At 42.8% G+C, this 22,095-nt stretch overlaps 1 protein-coding gene across 6 annotated transcripts in view; it reads left to right on the top strand.

Annotated features, from left to right (window-relative positions):
- MORC2 (MORC family CW-type zinc finger 2) overlaps positions 1 to 22,095 on the top strand; it is a 39,992-nt gene that overhangs the window by 7,436 nt on the left and 10,461 nt on the right. For all 6 annotated transcript variants that reach the window (XM_006938594.5, XM_006938595.5, XM_003994803.6 and 3 more), the window contains exons 2-15: positions 941 to 994; positions 3,330 to 3,364; positions 8,862 to 8,930; positions 9,403 to 9,493; positions 12,924 to 13,032; positions 16,797 to 16,956; positions 17,065 to 17,176; positions 17,695 to 17,820; positions 18,426 to 18,505; positions 19,216 to 19,298; positions 19,857 to 19,942; positions 21,322 to 21,462; positions 21,561 to 21,715; positions 21,831 to 21,959. In XM_006938594.5, the coding sequence (XP_006938656.3) occupies positions 941 to 994; positions 3,330 to 3,364; positions 8,862 to 8,930; positions 9,403 to 9,493; positions 12,924 to 13,032; positions 16,797 to 16,956; positions 17,065 to 17,176; positions 17,695 to 17,820; positions 18,426 to 18,505; positions 19,216 to 19,298; positions 19,857 to 19,942; positions 21,322 to 21,462; positions 21,561 to 21,715; positions 21,831 to 21,959 (1,430 nt within the window). The remainder of the gene's footprint in view (positions 1 to 940; positions 995 to 3,329; positions 3,365 to 8,861; positions 8,931 to 9,402; positions 9,494 to 12,923; positions 13,033 to 16,796; positions 16,957 to 17,064; positions 17,177 to 17,694; positions 17,821 to 18,425; positions 18,506 to 19,215; positions 19,299 to 19,856; positions 19,943 to 21,321; positions 21,463 to 21,560; positions 21,716 to 21,830; positions 21,960 to 22,095) is intronic.

Raw genomic sequence — 22,095 nt, forward strand, 5'->3', positions numbered from 1 at the left:
GGTATAATTTGTGTATTTTTGAAAAATTGATGATGGTAATGTACTTAGGTTAATGATTTTACATTTTCTTTAATCAAAAGTCAAGGTTTCTAGGGGGACGCATTTTACTCTTATACCTAAAGAGGACTATTATGGAAAATAGCACAAAGGGAGTGTAAGTGGAGAAGTAATTTAAGGATGCATCTTAGGCACACATATTTATTGAGTTATGAATAATAATGGTAATTGTGTATTTATCTAACCCAACTTTGAGCAGCCTCCTGGAAGAGAGATGACCTTGAAGGGGCTAACAGGGACCTTAGGAAGAACACACCACGCTATTGTCCTCCTAAGAGGAATTGTTCAACAGGGTCTTGGATTCCCTTCTTTAATGTGGAGAAAGCTGTTTTTGGCTAGAATTGGAAAGTCAGGAAATAGATTATCCTCTCCTTTCTCCTCACTTTCAAATGGAATATTTTGCTTATAAACTGCACAAAAGCAAATGGGTTTTCTTCTTTTACCAATAGATAACACATAAGTACTGATAAAGCAGAATGTTAGCAAGTCACCCATTGAGCATGATTAGAGATATGCGGAAACTGATAGCTGGTTAAGGCAATGAAAAATAAAATACAGACATTTTTTCTAGACAGAACATGAGTAGTGGAAAATGCTGCTTTTAAAATAGTATATACACATAGGAATCTTAATGCTTCAGAGTGGGTTTCTTAACATAGTAAGAATAGACATGAGTAGGCAGCAAGATTTAATAGATTAACATTTGAGGGGGCTTAGCAACTCTTAAAGGTTTCGAGTTGGGGAATTTCAGTAGTGTAAAGTGACAATGCAAATGGCAATTTTAGATTTCCTAAAAACTTTAATATTTTATAACCTTGACTTATTAGGTGTCATAGTTCAATTCTGTAATTCTTTTGCTGATTCTTAGTATTTATCATTTCAGAACTACTCATGAATTCTTGTTTGGTGCTCTTGCTGAACTGGTTGATAATGCAAGGTATGTAGTCTTTTAGGCATACAAGCTGTGCTTGAAAACTTTTTGGGTCCTTGTGACTATTGTTTTCTGAAGACTTAGGAAGGAGACAGTTCTGTAAGCAGCTGCAATTCCCTCCTAAGAGGCCTCTTACCCCAAAAGTATTTTTAATAGCGTGTTAGTTGATACTTCTACTTTACTTGATTAACTTTAATTCACCCATTGCTTGTCCTAAAAATAGTGAACTTATGACCTTCCAAGTTATCTTCCCTTGTGTATTAGAGCAAGATAATTGCAATGAAATGCAAGGAATTAAGATAGGAATTTAGCAATCAAGGTAATGGGACAGACAAGATCTTATTTAATTTGTGTTACCAAAAATGTACACCATCTAAAGTCTTTAAAATTATGCCAGAGTGTGTTCCTAAAATGTATATTTAATTGACTCTAGTTGATCAAAGTATCTTCTGTTATTAGTAGCTGTGTTTGGAAGAAAGTCTTCAGCACTGTGTTATATTGAGTTCTTAGTGATGGAAGTCTATAAATGTTATGTGCAAGACTAGAAAGTTTAGGTTGCCTCAAAGATAAGCAAATAGGAACATCCAAATCACGATTCTGTTCGTAATTATGAAAATATTCTCTCAGTTTTGTTTCTGAATGCAGACATAAAATTCAGACACATTGCTTATTGACCAAGTGTTGATGACTAATGAAGGAAGAGGGTAAGAATTGAGAGTAGAGTACTTCCATTTTTTTTAATTAGTTAACTTATTTTGAGAGAGAGAATGCATATGTGCATGTGCACATGAGCAAGGGAAGGGCAGGGAGAGAGAGAGAGAATCCCAAACAGGCTCCGTGCTGTCATTGTGGAGACTGACGTGAGGCTCAATCCCACAAACTGGGAGATCATGACCTGGACCAAACTTAACAGTCAGATGCCTAACTGACTGAGCCACCTAGGTGCCCTGAGAGTAGAAGTACTTTCTAAACAGATCCCTAGTTAATGAGCTGCTGGGTAATTTTCTGTTTGTATCTATATCTATACTATAAATCTATGCTATTATTACTTTTATTGTTATTCACTGGACTGTTCATGAAAGTGTGCTTGTTAATAAGTTGTTTCACCAGAAAAGTTCCATTTTGTTTCAATCCTGGTTGAGTCATAATTTTTGTATTCAATTTAAAAATGCTGTAGCTTAATGGAACTATGACTTTGCCACTTATTAGCTTTGTGAGACCATGGTGTGTTGTGGCAGACTGTCTTTTTTTATATCCTATGGTGAATTGGAGATTCCTAGGAGTATATGTTACTGTTCATGCACACATTTTGCTAATTTTTCTCATATTTGAAAATGTTTTTATGTTTTTAGGAATAGGTACATATAGAACTGAATGGACTTGAGTGGGTTTTTTTTCCCCCCACTTAAAACTGATGAAACTTAGGGTACCTGGGTGGCTCAGTCGGTTGAGTGTCTGACTTTGGCTCAGGTCATGATCTCACGGTTTGTGGGTTCAAGCCCCGCATTGGGCTCTGTACTGACAGCTCAGAGCTTGGAACCTGCTTCGGATTCTGTGTCTCCTTTCTCTGCCCCTCCCCTACTTGTGCTTTCTCTCTCTCTCTCTCTCTCTCTCTCTCTCTCTCTCTCTCTCTCTCTCTTTCTCCAAATAATAAAAAACCTTTAAAAATTAAAAAAATAAAATAAAACTGATGAAACTCTCCGTGCCTCATTTTCCTTGCCTGCAGTTGGCAGAATTGGACTAGATTACCTTCAAGCTGCTCTTGATGACTGAACTTGTTATTTCAGCTAATGGTTGGAGTCTGATGGAGTGCCCCAACTTCCTTTTAGGTTAGGATAACATTATGGGCTTGTGAATTAGTATGTTGACTGTAGTGTGTATACTATGAGACCTGATTTTTCATAGGCTTCGTGGCAGATGATTTTTTTTTCCCTTAACATTTTGTGACAAAGAAAAATGGACAAGTTACTGGAACATTTTTTATGATTGCAATCAAGTGAATGAGAGAAACACAGTTGTGAGTCATTTTTTAGTGTGTAAAGGATGGTGTTCTTTCTTATTCTCTAGATGTTTTTACTGTGAAATCTGTATTTAAAAAATGTATCCAGGCCCTATGTGTCATGTGATTATTTTAAATAGTTCAGAGCTTCAGAAGTGTTTCACAGACACATAAGGAAAACAGTATTACTAAGTGTGAAAGTGTAATGGATACAGAATTTCTGTGTGACTTCCTGAAAATAGACTCAAAATAGTATGCATCCCACTTAAAATATTGTACATTTTGATGGTTGATACTTCATATTTTCAACTGGATCTTGATTTTTTTCTTTTAATTTTGCAGAGATGCTGATGCCACCAGAATAGATATTTATGCAGGTAAGTCTAAGTTACATGTCAGTCCTTTCCTCTGACGTTCAGTTCCTTTGAATGAATTTATTGCTATGCCTAAGAAGAAATGCTTAAGAGCTTGATTATTCCAGGTCACAGGTAGAAACAGGGCATTCCTGGTCAGGCATATAATAGAAACCAAAAATTTTGGTGCAAGGGAACTAACATGTGGTGTCCAGATCTATAGATCTACTTAAGTAGCCACTGAGAGATTTATGGGTTAATGGAGTAGAGTAGTGGGGAACAAAGTGACCAAGTACCAGTGATTTGATTGGTTGGCTTACTGATTGGTTGATTTTACTGCTACCTGAGGCCAAAAAGAGCTTATTGGAGGCCACTTCCTCTCTCTGCAACCTCAGCAAGGACTTGGAGGGTTGCTGGTGTCAGTTGCCTAAAACAGGTGGGTTAACTGGGTTGGTGCTGGAATTCGCTGAGATGTTCTCGGGCAGAAATGTCAGAAAGGAGGGCTGCTTTGCTTGGAATTTAAAGATACTAACAGTATCTACTGTTTTGCTTATTTAATTGGCTCTGCTGTTCGGTAGTAAAATTCTTTTTTTTTCTGGAGTAGGTACAACAGTGGAAGAATTCTTAGTCATTATCATTGGCTTTTTAAAAATTTTAAATTATCATTTTTAGTTTGCTTTCTGCCTGTTCAGTGTTTGTACCAGCATGTTTTTTGGTAATTTGAATGCTAGAAATTTGGAAGGGGAATAGGGGAAGATAGCTTTTAAATCCAATTTGGCTAGCATACTCTGTTTTTCTGATAAACTTTTCTAAAGTCTTCTGAAAGGTTTAGGCTAATATTTTGAATAACATTGACTAACATCTGAGAATACTGGTAGTTTTTGTGGGAATATACAATTATCAAATAGCCCCTCTTCGTGGACTCATTTGATAAATGGGAACAAGCACATAACTAAGAAGTGATTCTCAGAACCTCAGTGTTATATAATTATGATGAATCTCCCTAGATATGATGGATTTCTCATGCACATTTTCTTTAGAGCAAAGAAAATCATTCAGGACAGCTAAACGTCAGCTATACTGTTTAAATTCTGAAAGCCTTCTCAAAAAGCTATGCCGAAGTGGTGAAAATAAGACTTCTTTTATTTTTAGAAGAAATGAACAGGAAAAAGGCATAGCAGAAGAGTCTTAGAAGATGGTTACTTAAACCCTAAGGCCAAATGGAGGAACCATTCCCAAGTTACTGTGTATCTTACATCTCAAGTGTGCTATGATGAGGAGCAATTACAGCTACCTCTGAAAGAATCAGCAGTTGTCTTAATCATTGCACAGATGGTAAAGCAGAGAAAGGGCCTCTACTCCAAGTGACATTGAAAGGAAAAATCATCAGAACTGAGTCTATTTGAAAGAAACAGTTTTAAACAGAGATCATCTCTGTCCCCTCCTTCCACCTTCGGCGGGTGAATTTCACTAAGAAAATTTTGTCCATTATACTCAAAATGGAGCATAACAGTTGGATTTCAATTTAAATGAAAAGGGCCAACTGTGCATTTATTCTGTGCTCAGTGTTCTTATTGCTGTTGTGCTTTGGGAGGAGTCCAGAGAGGATGTGATGGGGCCTTTTCTAAGTTCTCATTAGAGAACTTAAGTCTCTAATTGGAGAGACAGCACTCTGCAGATGATTAGAGAACAATAACTTGGTCTTAAGGGAATTGTCAAGGCAGTTAAAGATTAAATGGTATGATAGAATCAGTAAGGACTACAGCATTTTGGAAAAAGACTTGATTTACTCCAAATAGCTCGAGATTGGGAGTCTTGGCTGAGGTATCACTTCACTCTTTTCTACCTCAGAGCCTTATTAACACATTCAACAGGAGGAATAAAAGCAACCTCATTTTACAAGTAGAATAATAAAATCAGTAATATCCTAGTACTATAAAGTTCTTATTGTTGGTACAGAGGGGAAAGTATTTTCCTGTCTCCCGTTCTGAAACTAGATTGATACTGAACTTGGAAATCCCCTCAAACATCAGATTTAGTTTGAATTCACTACAAATTCACATTTTAAAAAATTGTACTTAAACCTAAGAAGGGTGACAAAGGAACCAGGCTCTTAAAGTGCAGAGGTGTTCACTCACCCAAAACATTCCTATTAGATGGGGTCATACCATAATGTGCCTGTCAGAAGTAGATTTGGTATTTTTATTGACTTTCTTGACTTCTTTGTATAGGAGTGTCACTTCTCAAAGAAAGATCCCTTTTGTGATGCCGAATCATAGAAATGGAAAATTAGAGCATGTGAACCTGAAATGTATAGTGCTCAGATGGCAAAAGAACAAGAACTTGGATGTCATTTTATTACAACTTCTGCTGAGGACATTATTTTACCATCTCTGACTTTTGATTTATTAGCTCCATTTTACATTTCTTCTGCTTCTATTTCCTGTCTTCTCCCCAGTGAGAGTTGGATGATGGGATGTGGGATGTCAGGCTGATTTGGAGAAGCTAGACTTAGCCATATTGGGGGGAGCTTAGATGTGCATCCTTCCAAATTTGTTCTGATAATCTTACATAGCTGCTACCAGGATCTGAGGCACAACTGCAAAGAAGGCAGTTTGGCTTTGCCCTCCCTGTCTTGGTTCCAAAATGTATGATGGGAGTGGAAGCATACAACCCCCAGCTGCTTAGACTCTCCTCTCTCCAGAACTCCCTGTTCTTCATAAAAATCCTTTGCTTGGAGGCTTCATATATCACTCAAATGACTGACAAAGTAAATATGAGGTGTTAGGAATACATCTCTAACTTGTGGAATGTCTGAGGAGATTGTTTTAAGCAGGGATGCAATGGGTTCTTTATTCTCTAGTTCAGTGCTTCTCAAAGAGTGGTCTGTTGATGGACAGCGTCACCTGTGGAGCTTGTTAGAAATAAAAATTCTGGGGCGCCTGGGTGGCTCAGTCAGTTGAGCGTCTGACTTCTACTCAGGTCATGATCTCGCGGTTCCTGAGTTCGAGCCCCGAGTTGGGCTCTGTGCTGACAGCCTGGAGCCTGCTTTGGATTCTGTGTCTCCCTCTCTCTCTGCCCCTCCCCTGCTCATGCTCTGTCTCTCTCTGTCTCAAAAATAAATAAAAACATTTTTAAAAATTAAAAAAAAAAAGAAATAAAAATTCTTAGGTACCACCTCAGATTCACACAGACTTTCCAGGGTAGAGCCCAGAATCTGTATTTTTAACAAGGTCTTCAGCTGATTCTTAACGCAGACTACATTTTGCTCTTGCTGTTACTCTTCTTGGTCTCCTGCTTAAACCCTCCTGATTACCTAACCTTCTACAGAGAGTAGCAGCTTTTGGACTCTAAGCTCTGTGAAGGCAGTGATCATATCTGTATTGTTTACTGTTGTTTTTATCACAGAGCCAGGCACAGAGGAAGTGCTCAGTAAATGCTCATTGAATAAATGAGTGATTAGGATAAGCATTGTAGCCAGGTAAAGATACCACATTGCATATTTACAAAGTTGGAGAAGTGACTGCTGTGTCAGCTAGTCTCTCTTGGCCCTGAGGCAGTGTTGCACTTGATCATGGACTTGGTTATTACTAGCTGCATACAGGCTGTTGATCACTGTGTGGCCAGGAGGATCCTCTATTGGTGGATCTCTTAACCCTTGTAAACCATATGAAAAATCTTTGAAATGAAGTCTTTGAACAAGAAAGGTATCTCAGACCCCCTGTTAAGTGGTGATTTTGTGTTAAAACAGACTGCAAATCCTATTCTAACAAACACAAGGGCCTAGAGTAACTTCCTATTTAGTGTTCCAGAAATGCCAGTAATCTTTGAAGACTTTTGAAATGCACTTGGCTTGAACCAATTTCTGAATCCCGAAGCACAGTCTTCATGTACATTTTATGGCTGAAGTGTACAGCAAATGGCTCTTGGTTAGATTTAGAACACTTTTACCATGTTCTGTATCTGACCCAGATTGAGTCTCCATGTGATACCTTGCTTCCTCCAGAAGGAAATTTTGAAGTCTTTTTGCACTTTTCTTGCACTTGCTCCTGCTTACTAGATCTCATTTGGATTCTCCATACTTTGATAAGAGGCACTGCCATAAGGAGAAATTTTCTTATCTACTAGTAGTACTTCCAGGAAGATCCTTGTTCTTGAACTTTCAAGAAGCACTTGTTATTAACGTTTTAGTAGAGCTAAATTCCTGAACACTTAGTGATACTTGAAAATCTCTGTGCTTTATAGTACTTTTGAAATAGCGTTTTAAATTACACTAACTAGTTCATTTAATGAAGGTGATCATGACTCCCTTGAATCTTTAGCCTTAGGAGAGGACAAAGAGTGTTTTAAACTGAGATTCCTCAGCTTGGATAGTGTATGAAGTTGGTGAACCTCAGCTTAGGGGAGACAAAAAAGTTCTCAGGAAGTAGTCTCCAAAGCAGTCTTGGGTTTGTCTCCGTAGTACCTTCCATAGACCTTTCTTTTAATAGAAGTGCTCTCCTGATTCCAAAGCCCGTGCTCTTCCTCCTTTGCCAACACAGTACTCATCATTGGTCAAAGGCACCTTGGAAACTCCAGTATGGTCCCCTTCCCTATTTGAGAATCTTTTCTTTAGTGTTTGTGAGATGCTTAGACCCAGACTACTTTGAGTAACCACCTGCTGCTGCAGAAGACAGCTACCGAAAGAAGAGGTTCTTCCACCTACTGAAATGGCAGTCAGTTTGTTTTGTTCCTTTCCTGTTGACCAGGAAGCCTTGCCATGGCTGCACTGTCAAAGGACTTCTTTTGTCAAAAGACTGCTCCTCCTTCCAGTTGAGCAAGTCCAGCTGGGAACCAGGAAGTTCTCACTACACCTTGTGCCATCTCATTCCTAGGTTAGGGAGCCATTTCAAGGACCCGTGCCAAGCAGAAGATGTGGCAATGAATACACATAGCCCAGAAACTAAAGTTAGCCTGGGACTAGTCACACATAGACATAGCAGTTTGTCTGGATAGTAGCTGTCACCACTGTGCCCGTGGCGTGTCTGGCTTGATTGCTTTGTCTGATGGCTACCCCAAACTTAACCCACAAAGGAGATGCTCTGTTGAATTTGAGGAGTATTGATAAGGTAGAGTGTGTAGTAGTTGGAATGCTTTAGTGGCTTGGGGTCCATGGCAGAGGGCAGAGGTAGAAGTAATCCAGGTGGAAAGAGGCAGAAGGATGATTGAGGTTTGTGTGAAATACATGATATTTAGTGGTCCTTGGTGTGGTTAGTCTAGTGGACCAGGTATTTCCTGCCCTCAAAGATTCTCTCAAGCTTTGTCATGAACTAGAAAGCATTGGAGAACCTTTGATAGTAAGGCCCACCCTCAAGGGCTCTGACATTTACTTCATACTAGCTAAGGCTGTTAGAAGGAGGAGCTAGATTTGGCATTCTAACCTTTTTGGATCAAACGTCACATTGGTATACATTCTGATTTTACCCGTGTTGCCACCCTCTGATAGGTAACTACCCAGTAATGGCAACTGCTTCTTTTACAGAAAGGCGAGAGGACCTTCGAGGAGGATTTATGCTTTGCTTTTTGGATGATGGAGCAGGAATGGATCCAAGTAAGTGATGAGATGATTGCTTCTTTGGGGGAGGACGTAACTCTTTTTACAAAAAACTTATCGTGTTGTTTTTGTTACCTCACTATTGTGATTAGAAGATCCATCTGGAGAGAGAGGTCTGTTGCAGGATCATAGGCTTAATTCCACTAATGGATTTGCCAGGTCTTGTCCTAGCATGGGAGATAGGATCTGAGTGGCAACCTGAAGTCAGTCAGATTACCTGTCTCTTGACAGTGTACTTATCAGCTTGCACAACATCCTAGAGCTAGAACTACAGAGGTCTCCCTCAGCCTTCATACCATGTTCTGGTAACAGAATAAGGTCATAGTGATGGTGGTGCTGACAGGCCAGTCTGAGATTGCCTCCATACACAGAGCCCTGCTTGGATTTAACAAGGTTCAGACCTTTGATTTTTGAGGATCCTGGGAAAGAAATGCAAATGCTTCACTTTCTTTTGTGCCTGCCACTTCAGGTGATGCTGCCAGTGTGATCCAGTTTGGGAAGTCAGCCAAGCGAACGCCTGAGTCCACCCAGATTGGGCAGTATGGGAATGGGTTAAAATCGTAAGTATACCAGAAACCTGTCATAGGACTCCGCACAAAATCAAGCAGTGCTCTCTTGCTTCTGTCCAATGAAAATTTTCCTGCTCCTTATCCCTTCATCACTGTAACTCTGGAACAGAAGAAAAGTCAAAAAGAAGTGGTAGTTTGGGGACTTAGTAACTGTTGTTCTAAATCTGTAGTTTTCCTTACAGATTGAAAAGTATGAACATCTTAAACCAATTGGGGTGAGTGGAGTTGTAGTTTTCTCTTGGCAGTGTGCTCTGGAACCACATCTCTCCTCCTGAGGAAAATTCTTATTTTTACCCTGTGGTTGAGGTGGTTGTTTTTGGGGTTAGGATATCTGAGATGGTAAAGGGTTGTTTCATGTCACAGCACTGTTCCCTGAGCGCCTGCCATATGGGGATCCAGGGTGAGTAAAAGATCTGAACCCTCCCTCCCAGAAGACAGGGTCTCCACTCATGTCCTGCTGGACTCTGTAGCAGGGACCTACCTAATGTCTTCAAATCTCTTGGGACTTCTTTCTCAGCCCTTGGTTCCCACTTGTTTGGTGTTTGGAATGTGTTGTTCTGATTTTCAGTGAAGCCCCAAGAGAAAGGTTTCTATTTCTGAAGTGCTCACTTCCAGCTGTACATACCTTTGGATGGAATAAGATTTAGAGTTTGTACAAATGGAATTCTGAGTCACGTTTCCAGTCTTGCTGTGGAAACGTGTTGTTTTGTTTGAGAGAGGATGGTGCTTTGGTTAGTTAACGGTATCAGTAGTCCCTCACATGCAGTGTGCTTTGGGTGTGTGGCAGGGGAAGAGAATGCTTACAAAGACATGAGGGACATGGTACCTGGACTTTTTGATTTGTCTTTCAGGGGAGAAACCAAATGGAAATAACAGGCACTTATCATGTGCCAGGCACCATGCTAAAAACTTTACTTGGATGATTTTGTTTAATTCTCATTATACCCCTTTGTGGTGTAGGGACTATTATTTTCATTTTCTACTGAGGAAATTGAGGTTTATGGGGATGAAGTGATTTCCCCAGAGTTACAAAAATATTGGCCCGAGCGTATAGCTGAGATAAGAACCAGGTCCTTCTGACTGCAGAGCTGGAGCTGTTCTCCATCTCCCTTCAGTCACACAAACTAAAGTTCAAATCTCACCTCAGCCACTTAATTACTTCTTTGACCCTCAGTTTCTTCCTTTGTAAATTGGGATTATAATACATACTGAATAAGTTAAGGATTAAATGCTCTCATTGCTGTGAGAGCCCTAGTCTAGTTTCTGGATTTTTTTCTTTTTTAAGTTTATTTATTTATTTTGAGAGGGAGAGAGAGAGAAAGCAAGCAGGGGAGGGGCAGAGAGAGAAAATCCCAAGCATGCTCTGTGCTGTCAGCACAGAGCCCGATGTGGGGCCAGAACTCACAACTGTGAGATCATGACCTGAGCCGAAACCAAGAGTTGGATGTGTAACCAGCTGAGCCACCCAGGCACCCCTAGTTTCTGGATTCTTATTTTATTTCTCTTTTGATCTTTCCATGGCAGATTCCTGGCCTGATTCACTGGGTCTGTGGGTTCCGTGGGTTCCCCAGGTGATTCCAGCACCGGTGCTCTAAGTCCCCAATGACTGTAGTCTCCTAGAGTCAGTGTGATAGAAGAAGCCCTGACTTCCCTTCTGGATTATAGGCTAACCTCCTCCTAACTGGTTTTAGTAATTTTGTGACCTTAGGCAAGCTGTTTCATGTCTCTGAAATCTATTTCCTAATCTAGGAAATGGGGTTCTACTCTTTGACATTCTCTCTTACAAAGCAAGCTTAAGGAGCAAACAAAATGTGACTCTGACTGTGCTTAGAATTAGAAGACCAGGAAGTTGAGAGTGTTATTAGCATAATTTAGTACAATGATATTTGTAAAGGACCCATTGAGGTTGGAGCCATCTAGTGTTGAGAGTGTATTTATTTTGATACCAATTCAGAAGTTGAAAAAGTGTTTCGGAGGGAGTGATTTGTGCTGAGAATAGGGCTGAGAAGCAAGGAAGCCAGCAGACGTGGTATTTTTAGGGTTGTTGCTCTTCAGCCTCCAAGATCAGGTTCAAAGAGGGAAGAAAGAGGCACAAAGTGAGAGTTTTTGCCAAATTAGGGCAAGAGTAAGCTTTGACAGAAGGCAAGGTAATGTGCCTCATTTTGCCACCCATAAGCTTCAGAGAAGAAGGAGGAGGGCTGTGAAATTGTCAGGGGAAGGAACATTGCCAATGTCTTAGGAACTAGAGGATGAAAAACAGAACTTGGCAGCCCCCAGGGTGTCTCTGGATAGTGTCCTGGGTGTTTTCCTGAGCATTTGGGGGAAATGGGACATGGCATTCATTTGTGTGTTTGGCATGCTAGCCTGGTTTGTATTTGTACATAGAAGAGAGTATTGAGGCTTCCCATTGCCATCCTCTCCCTGGGGTATTATGGAGACTAATGAGATAATAGCCATAAAGCCCCAGAAGCTACTCAGAAGAAGGGAGCTAAACAGTCCCATTGTTCATTGGGCAGTGAACTGTTAGAACTTCTGCCCTGTTCCATGTTGCCCAGAAAGGCTTGTCCTTGCCTGTTCCTCAGATGATTGAATGTGGCCAGAGGAAGGAAGCAGTTGATTCCATTCAGACTTTTGCCTTGTGGAACCCAGCCTCGAGGCACATTTCCCAGAACCAGTTGCATACAGAAGCAGGGACCACCTATGTCATAATGAGCTTGAGGTGGCAAAACAATTTTGAGACAGAAGATGGTTATAGTTCTAAGATATGAACCAATTATAGGCTTTAAAAACTGTGATTAAGAATTATATTGTGTATGGTTGGGGGGGTCAGGTTTAGCTGAGCTTTGGGGTCATACCGTTGGGTTTTTTTTGTTGTTTTTTGTTTTGTTTTTTTTTTGAGAACTTATGAGCATAGATCGTGGGCTATGCCCTTGATGGTTCTGCCATTTGATGAGTGAATGAGAAATACCTGATGGGAACTGGATGTGGTCAGCATGTTGAAGGTGTCAGTTCCTGGAGGGAAACTTGATGGTGACACATTCAAAGAGTACAGCAGCCCTTGTGTAGCTGAGATGAACCTGGTGCATGGGCAGCAGGATTACTTGTTACTATTGTGGCAGCAGGTTGGGGGTGACACTAACTTGGGGCTGACGATCGCTGGTGAATGTGCCCTATAAGGGTGGTGAAGGAGCCCTGTATGGTGGGTAAGTGGGGTCAGGCAAGTTGTGAGGAGTGATGAAAGTTGATGGAAGAACAGAGGAATGAGGGCCGTGGGCCTCAGCTCAGGGTCCTAGGATGGAGGGAGGTCTTGAGAGGAGCCTCCTAAAGGCAGTTTTAGTCACGTCCAGAGAGTGAATTTGCTTCTTTTTCAGATGAGTTTTTGAATCCCTGGGAGAATAATCCATTTTTGCTTCCCTTTCAGGGGCTCAATGCGCATTGGGAAGGATTTTATACTCTTCACCAAGAAGGAGGATACCATGACTTGCCTCTTCTTGTCCAGGACCTTTCATGAGGAGGAAGGCATTGATGAGGTAGGTCCTATCCTTGTGGTTCGAGTTGCCATTTAACATTTTCCAGATCTGGGGCACCTGGATGGCCCAGTCAGCTAAGCATCCAACTCTTGATTTTGTCTCAGGTCGTGATCTCACAATTCATGAGTTTGAGCCCCGCGTCGGGCTCTGCACTGACAGCATGAAGCCTGCTTGGGATTCTCTGTCTCTCTCTGCCTCTCTTTCTCTCTCCAAAAATAAATAAACATTAAAAACAAGCACACAAATAGACATTTCCCACATCTGACCAGGGTCTTTCTGTAGGTCATTTGCCATCGATGCTGGACTCATTGAGGTTGCAGGATTACAGCCACACCCCTGTTATTGGATTAGCTGGTTGGATGAATTGGTTGAAGCATCAGGCAAACCTTTTAGTTTAAGAGAAGGTAAAATCTCAAAGCTTCAGAGAACAGTTGTCCTGTTTCTGAGAATGGGGTCATCAAATGGCAGGAACCAAGGATTTGTACCTTCTTTAGAGCTGCAGCCTGAATTCATTCTGGCAGGGTGTCAATATGGAGTTGTTTTATCAAGGGGAGTGTTTTGGCTTCATAACTATGGGTGGAGACCACAGGCTGTAATAATAATAGGAACTAATAATTGGAGCAGCATAGTCTTTCCTATATGATGGTGATTTTGTGGAATGTGCTATGAATGTATTTTCCTTTTGAAGAAATATGTTGCTTAAATCGTCTGTATCAGAAGGTACAAGTCAGATCCCTATAGGGCCTGGGTAGGTAGTGAAGCAGGTGGTGAGTGTATGGAAATCGTTGTAAGTTCTTCACTAAATGGCAGATGACAAATAGCCCCAGGTCATCATTGCTATATTGGAAGGAAGTTCTAATGAATCTAGAATATTCTGATTTTAAAACGTGTTGGTAATTAACTATGTAAGCTAAATACATGCTCCATTGATTTTCTTTGTGGCCTGGTGGTTCACATATCTGCAGAGCTGGTCTGGTGAGGTCTGTGCTTCCTCATGGTGGGGATCAGGGATAGCCTCAGTCTTCCCAGCCTCAGACTGGACTCTTACCTCCTTTCATGTGTGAGAAGTGGTGACTAGAGCTTTAGAGAGGGGGTTAAGAGGGTTTTCAGAGAGAAATCCATGGCTGTTGCATAAATAGGTGAATTTGGTCAGGTTTTCAATCTGATTAATCTCTGGTGGTTAGCTGTGGGTAAATTTGTGCTGGCCCTGTTTAGATGAGCCTAAATCATAGCAAACTAGTTCATGTTGGGAATGAAAGGTTGTCTTTTTCCACTGCCTTTCCTTGGCAAGCCAGTGGATGTATTTGCCTTTTTGGTGCACTGCGTCAGTTCACCCATCATACATGGAGTGAGAGAGGTGCTGTGGCTGGAAAGAACAGTCTCTTGGGAGAAGGTAGGGCGGGAGAACTTTTGCCCATGCTGCGATTTTCAGGAATGTTTCCTGATGGACTGTGGGTGGTAGGAGATGGGTGGTGAAGTCCATGGAAATCATCTGTTCAAGGCCATCACCTTCCCTTGTGGGAAGGGACTTGGCAGAGGTGCCACCTGAAGAAAGGTGGTGGCCTCTGGAGATCAGGGAGGGTCAGTCAGGCTTGACCTCAGGGCCTTGGTGAGTGTGCAGGACTTAAAACGGCAAGCTTCAAAGGGATTTTAAGCAAAGGTGTAGCAGTATCAGTATCTTTTATAAAAAGGTCAGTTTGGTTGTTGTGTGGTGATTAGATTGGAAAGATAGAGGTGTTGGAGTAAACTAGTTGAGATGCCCTGGCTATGTGTAGCCTGCAGGGCTGCAGTAGGGAGGCGAGAGATGTAGGAAGAATTGTCACCTCTTTAGCATGCGGGGCCCACAAACCTGATGTTTGATTAGCAGAAAGGGGAAGGAGGGTCACGATGCAGGTTCTGATGTGGCAGCTGGGGCATAGTGGGCTGTCTGGAGCTGGTGAAGAATAGAAGAGAGTGACATCCTCTTCTGCTAGTCTTTGCTGAAGAACTTAAGTTTTCTCCTGGACACCCAGTCGGGTCTGGGTCCAGAGCTTGAGGGGAGGCCTAGGCTCTGGAAACCTTGGTAGCAGATGAGCTCACCTAAAGGAGCATGCAGAGTGAGAAGAGGACTTGGGATCTCAGGGATGCTAACATTTAAAGTGTAGGAAGAGGAGAAAGTGGCAAAAAAGACAGGAGTGGGTAGGAGGAAAACCAGCAGAGTGGTGACATTGAAACTAAAGAAGTGTCCCAATGGCAGGGATGGGTGCCAGTGGAAGTACATGCAGTTTAAAGTAATATTATTGTCAAAAAAACAAAAAACAAACAAAAAAAGCTCTTATCACCCGGGGCTGCTGTGAAAAATGGGAGTTGCAGTGTGAGGTACAGATTCACAGAACACAAATGGAACTCGGTTCCCCTGGTGAAAAAGCTAGGTTGAAATTTTTTCCTTACTTGGTGCTAGAAGGTCACTATTTTGGATTGTACTCTAGTGCAAACTCAGCCAAGATTTCAAAATAAGATCATTTTTGGCTGGTTAGGAATGTGTCCAAACCAGCTCTAGGGATGAATACCATCAGACATTAAGCTTCTTAGAAACCAGTAAAATCTCTTCCAACCCTCAACAGTGTTATCACCCTGGCACTTGTTAAAATGCAGTGTCCCTTTTTCCTTAGGTGGAGGGGGGCATGTGATTTGAACCTTTGAGGTATCTGGACTGGTTTGCTCTACAGAGGGAATCAAGCAGTCAGCCATCCCTAGGCTCTCATGGGCAGCTGGCTGGGGGAGGAGTACATCTAAGCCTGTGGGAGTGGCACTTGAGGATACAGTTTTAGAAGAAAGAGGATTTTTTTCCTCTTAGTTTTATTGAGGTATAGTTGATAAGGGTAGGATTTTTAAAAACATAAACATAAGATTAAATTCCATAATATGAAAGAGTATATTAAAATATGGGTACAGTTGGGAGAATAAGTATAAAGTGAACATGATAGCTGCCATGATAGACTGATACTAGGAGTTCCCAGTGTGCCCCTCACCAGTTGTATTCCTTATTGCACCTCTGAAGGAGCTGCCTTCAGGTAGGTTTTGTGATGATTGCCTTGTTTCTCTTTATAGTTTTGTCACCTGTATTGTGTGTATGCATTCTTGAGTAACAGTTTAGTTTTGTGTGTTTATGACTTTTATAGAAGTGGGCTCCTACCATAGGTTTTTTTTCCACTTTGCCTTTTTCACCTAACACTGTTTTTGAGATCCATCCATGTTGATGTTAGTAGCTGTTTGTTCATTGTCGTCACTACACAGTATTCCGTTGTATAAATATACAACAGTGTAATTTATCTATTCTGTATTGGATATTTGTGTTACCCTTACATGTTTGCTGGTACGTAAGTACGGAAGTTTCTGCTAGGATATAACCTGGGGATGGAATTGCTGAGTTGTAGGTTTATTTGTATCTTTGGATTTACTAGATAATAACAAATATTTTTTTGGTAGTAGAGTAGAATTATTAGCAGATTAAGAGGATGGCCAGGGGCATCCCAAGCAGGGCACCGCTTATGCAGAGACCCCCCAACAGCATAAATCAGCACATCCCAGAGGATCTAGTGCTGTGACGCTGAGTCTTGGGAAGGGGCAGAAGCCACAGAGCCTCTGGTGCCAAGCTGCAAAGCTTGGACCTCACCACTGGGGCATTGTGGAGCCACTGTGGAGAGGGATGAGATGGATACACATTTTGGGGGAAGGCTGTTCTGGGTCCTCCCTCAAAGTATCTGCCCATGTTTACTCCAAAGGTGATAGTTCCATTGCCCACCTGGAATGCTCGCACCCGGGAACCTGTCACAGACAACGTGGAGAAGTTTGCCATTGAGACAGAACTCATATATAAGTATTCTCCCTTCCGCAATGAAGAGGAGGTTATGTCTCAGTTCATGAAGATTCCTGGGGACAGTGGTAAGTAGGCTTTGAGCCTGCAGCCCCTAGAATCCAGTAGCTCCAGAGCCATGAGGAGTTTGGGGATGGGTAGGGGGCACCTGGAGAATGAAAGGATTTGTTTCCCAGGAACACTGGTGATCATTTTCAATCTCAAACTCATGGATAATGGAGAGCCAGAGCTAGACATAATCTCAAATCCAAGAGATATCCAGATGGCAGAGACTTCCCCAGAGGGCACGTGAGTGTGGCTGGGAAGGGAGGGAAGGCTTGGAACTGGTGTTCCATTTTCTCAGGGAGGGAAAGCTCTGGAGGTGACTTCAGGGAGTGGGGGAGAGCTTGTTCCCTGAATTTCCCAGTATTGGAGTTGATGAAGCTGAGCATGCCCATGTCTTCTTGCCCCAAGCAGAGGGATGACTAAGACAGCAGCTCTTCAGCTAAGCCAAAAGAAAAGGTTAATTATCTCTGGTTCCAGTTCCTTGATTTGACAGAAGAAACCAGAGTCTAGAGAGGGGAGAGGATTTGCTGTGTCTGTAGTGGGACCAGTGGTAGGGCCGGGTCAAGTGTCTGTGGAGTGCCTGTGCTGGAGACGTGAGGGGTGTGGTGCCCACAGTGAGGGAGCAGCCCTTCAGGGTGGTGAGAGAAGCCAAGGTGTGAGGTGGAAAGGTGAAGGGCCTGCAGAGAGTTTGTCCTACCTTACCTGTGGTCAAGCTGATTGTGGGGTAGGTGATAGCACTCCTTTGTTCCTGCCACCTCTAGGAAGCCAGAGCGGCGCTCATTCCGCGCCTATGCTGCCGTGCTCTATATTGATCCCCGGATGCGGATCTTCATTCATGGGCACAAGGTGCAGACCAAGAGACTCTCCTGCTGCCTGTATAAGCCCAGGTAGGGGCCTGCCCACCCTGGTCTGCTGTTTCCCTTGAGCTGAGAATGGGGCCTCGGCTGTGATTCTCTGGAGCATTGTTGGAATGATGCTAGGAATGATGATAAGAGGCTCTGACAGTGTTGATTGCACTTGGGCCTTTAAGCTGCTTGTGATTTACCACATAGAAACTTTTGAGTCCTGAGGGAGGGACACAGATGGCTGATAAGCTATGGAGGTTGGCTGGTGAAGCTCGTTGAGCATGAGTGCCTTCTCTGATATGGAGGGTGCCCTGCCTGGCACCGTGAACTATCTGAGCCTCTCAGCTTCAGGGCCAAGGGGCCTTTAGACACTACACAGGAGAGCAAAGGCCCTGGCTGATTGCTGAGATTTATTTCTGCTGTGAGATTAATGACACACCTGGTGAGTAGTGGGGTTGCTAATCAAAGGTGGAGGAAGGGGCCAGTGGAATAAGGAATTTAGTCTTTTTTGCTGAAATGTTTGTTTTTGACTCATTATCACTGTAGCCTGGGAGGAGGCAGGAAGGCAGAGTGTTTCCTGAGTTGCTCGGGTTGCTGTCCTACCCCACTGCTGCTTGTGTCTTCAGGTTGCTTTTTCCCCTGTTCAGGATGTACAAGTACACATCAAGCCGTTTCAAGACTCGTGCAGAGCAGGAGGTGAAGAAAGCTGAACATGTGGCACGGATTGGTAATGTCCCCCACCCCCTGGACAGGAGTAGTCAGGTTGGGGTTGTCTGGGGAATACTTGTGGCCACAGCAGGATCCAAAAAAGCTCCGTCCAGCACCCAGGAGCAAGTTGTTCTCCTAAACCACTGGTCTGGTTCCTCTTGTACCCCTCCCCCTGCATGCCAATCCTCTCAGCAGTTTTTCTCCCCAGACTTTACTTTCTCTTTATCAGCCATTTATAGGGACTTACCTAAAACTGACAACTCTTCAGCTTGCCTAGAGTGAAGAATCTTACTGTCTTCTGGCCCAAATACTTGTGAAACTGATTATCCTGACTCCAGGGCAAAAATCTCAAGGTCTCTCATGCTGACAGGGCTTCGGGGCTGCTTGATGGAGAGTGATTGGCTGAGTACTTTGATAACTTCCTGCTCCTGCTGAGGCTGTAACTGGTTGCCTTGGGCAGTTTTTGACCTATTCTCGTTCATTTGTAAAGTTTAAAAAGCACGTCTCAAGTATAAATAGTGCCTGTTTTCTTTAGGGCCTCCAAACAAAAGGATGTTCCTTTTTGTACCAACTCTACATTCCAGGCAGGGAGGTTGCTTTCCCAGCTGTCCTATTCCTTGAAAGTGCATACACATCTTGTCCAGTGGGAGCTACACTGTTGGATTCAGGAAGGATGACTAAGAATTTTGAACCTTTGAATTCCTTTTCATGATTTCTTCTGGGTTTTAGCTGAGGAGAAGGCACGGGAGGCGGAGAGCAAAGCTCGGACATTAGAAGTTCGCCTAGGTGGAGACCTCACACGGGACTCTAGGGTAAGGCCCTAGATCTGAGCAGCTGTTGTCTAGCATTTCTGGCATTAGGATCCCAGAGCTGGCCTGGCTCAGCTCTAGTGTAGTCATGAACTCCTTGCCCTAAAGCTGCAAAATGGGATGTTTCCATAATCACTGTTGAATACACTGTATGTGAGAATCTTGGCTAATCATTTCAACATCCTGACAACCATGTAAAGTGGATACTGTTAGTATTCTCAGTTTATAGAAAGGAAGAATGAAGTGAAGATGGTCGCTTGCCCTGGGTCACACACAGTAGTGATAGTCTGAGCAGTTTTCTACCCTTCCCTGTCTGACACACATGTCTGTAGACTATTATTTCAGTTGGGGGTGTTTCCTCCTTCACGTGAGTGAGCCTGGTCAGGTGAAACACAGCTTTTGAGTTTGTCCTCATCAAGACCACTTTCTGTAGAAAGAAGTAAGTCTCTGAATGTGGTTTTGAATTCCTGTGATTTAAAGAAGTTTTAGATGTTTGTTATAATATTGCCTGCTGTGGCCCAGAGCACCTCCTCCCTCACTTGCGCCAATGTACATTTCCAGGTAATGTTGCGGCAGGTCCAGAACACAGCCATTACCCTGCGCAGGGAAGCTGATGTCAAGAAGCGGATCAAGGAGGCCAAGCAGCGGTGAGTGCTAGGGCTGGCTTTTGGTTTTTTAAAATTCTGTAACTTTTGTACTCGTTATTGACAAAGAGCTTGGGGAATCCTTCCCCCTCCTGTGCCATTTTTGTCACAAAGATTGCTTTGAGAAAACTGTTGATGTTGTGATCCCAAATGCTTGTCACATGCCCACTGCAGGTTTCTTGGCTGAGGTAGGAAAAGCCAGGGCAGGGCCAATCCCTGGAATTGAACACCAGACCTTCTTTCCTGGAAACTCCCTTTCTTTCCTTCCTTCCTCCCTCCCTTTATTCCTTTCTTTCTTTTCTTTTTGTTTCCTCACTCCCTCTCTTCTTTTTTTTCCTTCTATCCTCTCTTGTCCTTTTTTGTTTTTCCCTTTTCATTTAAAGGATGTAGAAAATGCTTATTGTAAAGCACAGATCATTTAAGAAATAGGATTTTAAAACTCCCTTTTTTTTTTTTAATTTTTTTTTCAACTTTTTAAATTTATTTTTGGGACAGAGAGAGACAGAGCATGAACGGGGGAGGGGCAGAGAGAGAGGGAGACACAGAATCTGAAACAGGCTCCAGGCTCCGAGCCATCAGCCCAGAGCCTGACACGGGGCTCGAACTCACGGACCGCGAGATCGTGACCTGGCTGAAGTCGGACGCTCAACTGACTGCGCCACCCAGGCGCCCCAAAACTCCCTTTTATTTATATTATTTGTTAATATCTTAATATTTTATCTGTGGTTACAAATGTGAAATGATGCTGTAAATTGAGTTTTGGACCTTTTTCATCTGGATTGGGCACTTGTCCTGGCTCATTTGATATCTCCATGTCCCACCTTATGTCTGGAGCTTCTTGGGGCTCTGGACCTTGAATTCCTGGGTTGCTGCTTCATGGCCTTCCTATCATAGGCATCAATTTCAGGTTTCTTCTAAGTCATTTCACTGCTCCATTCATCTGCTTTCCAGCTCCATGATTTTGTTGATCTGTATCACATGATAGTCTCTTCTCTCACATACACATTCATTGTGCCGGTGAATTTTTGTCTTTTTAAGATTAATTACTGTCACGTTAGTAGAATAGGTATAACCTTGTGTTTGGTCCACCATGTAACTATCTTTGCAGCGATTTGTAGCCATTTCACAGTATCCCATTTATACTTAAATCCATCCCTGTTTTGTTACCAAAAGCCAAAGTCATATGCTTTTAATTTGGGATGTTTAGAGTCACTGTGCTTCATGTATCCTCACCAAGTCTAATAGGTTACACACTGAATGGAAATGCAAAACTTTTTGCTTAACATGTCTCAAGTTTCAAGCGTAAGCTAACATATCTTAAACACCATGGTGTTTGTGTGTTAATGGGTTGATCTGCTTGAATTTATCTCATGTCTTCTCAGAGCACTTAAAGAACCTAAGGAACTGAATTTTGTTTTTGGGGTCAACATTGAACACCGGGACCTGGATGGCATGTTCATCTATAACTGTAGCCGCCTGATCAAGATGTATGAGAAAGTGGGCCCACAGCTGGAAGGGGGCATGTGAGTATTCCCCAAGGAGGACTTTTCAGCCCAAGGCAGATGGCAGGGAGGGTTTTGGCCAATGGGGTGACAGAGCTATGTCTTCTTTCTCCCTGCAGGGCATGCGGTGGAGTTGTTGGGGTTGTTGATGTGCCCTACCTGGTCCTGGAACCTACACACAACAAGCAGGACTTTGCTGATGCCAAGGAGTACCGGCACCTGTTGAGGGCGATGGGGGAGCATCTGGCACAGTACTGGAAGGACATTGCGATTGGTAATTACCTTTTTGTTCACTTCCAATCTTAGGATACTCTTAGCACCCAAGGGTGTGAATTTAGGAAGAGCGAGAGGCTAGCTCCTAATATGATATGTGGGTGTTTGCTTTCTAGCCCAGAGGGGAATCATCAAGTTCTGGGATGAGTTTGGCTACCTCTCTGCCAACTGGAACCAGCCCCCATCCAGTGAGCTACGTTACAAGCGTCGGAGAGCTATGGAAATCCCAACCACAATCCAGTGTGGTGAGCCAGTGGTCAGAACCCCCTTCTGACTCCCATGTGATATAGTCCATGAACCTCTTTTACTGTACCCTTGCTGGCCCCCTGACTTGACTAACATTCATGGACTTTTGGTCCCACTGGGGATGTCTGTTTGGTG

Source organism: Felis catus, chromosome D3, assembly GCF_018350175.1.
Source record: "Felis catus isolate Fca126 chromosome D3, F.catus_Fca126_mat1.0, whole genome shotgun sequence".
Taxonomy (NCBI): domain Eukaryota; kingdom Metazoa; phylum Chordata; class Mammalia; order Carnivora; family Felidae; genus Felis; species Felis catus.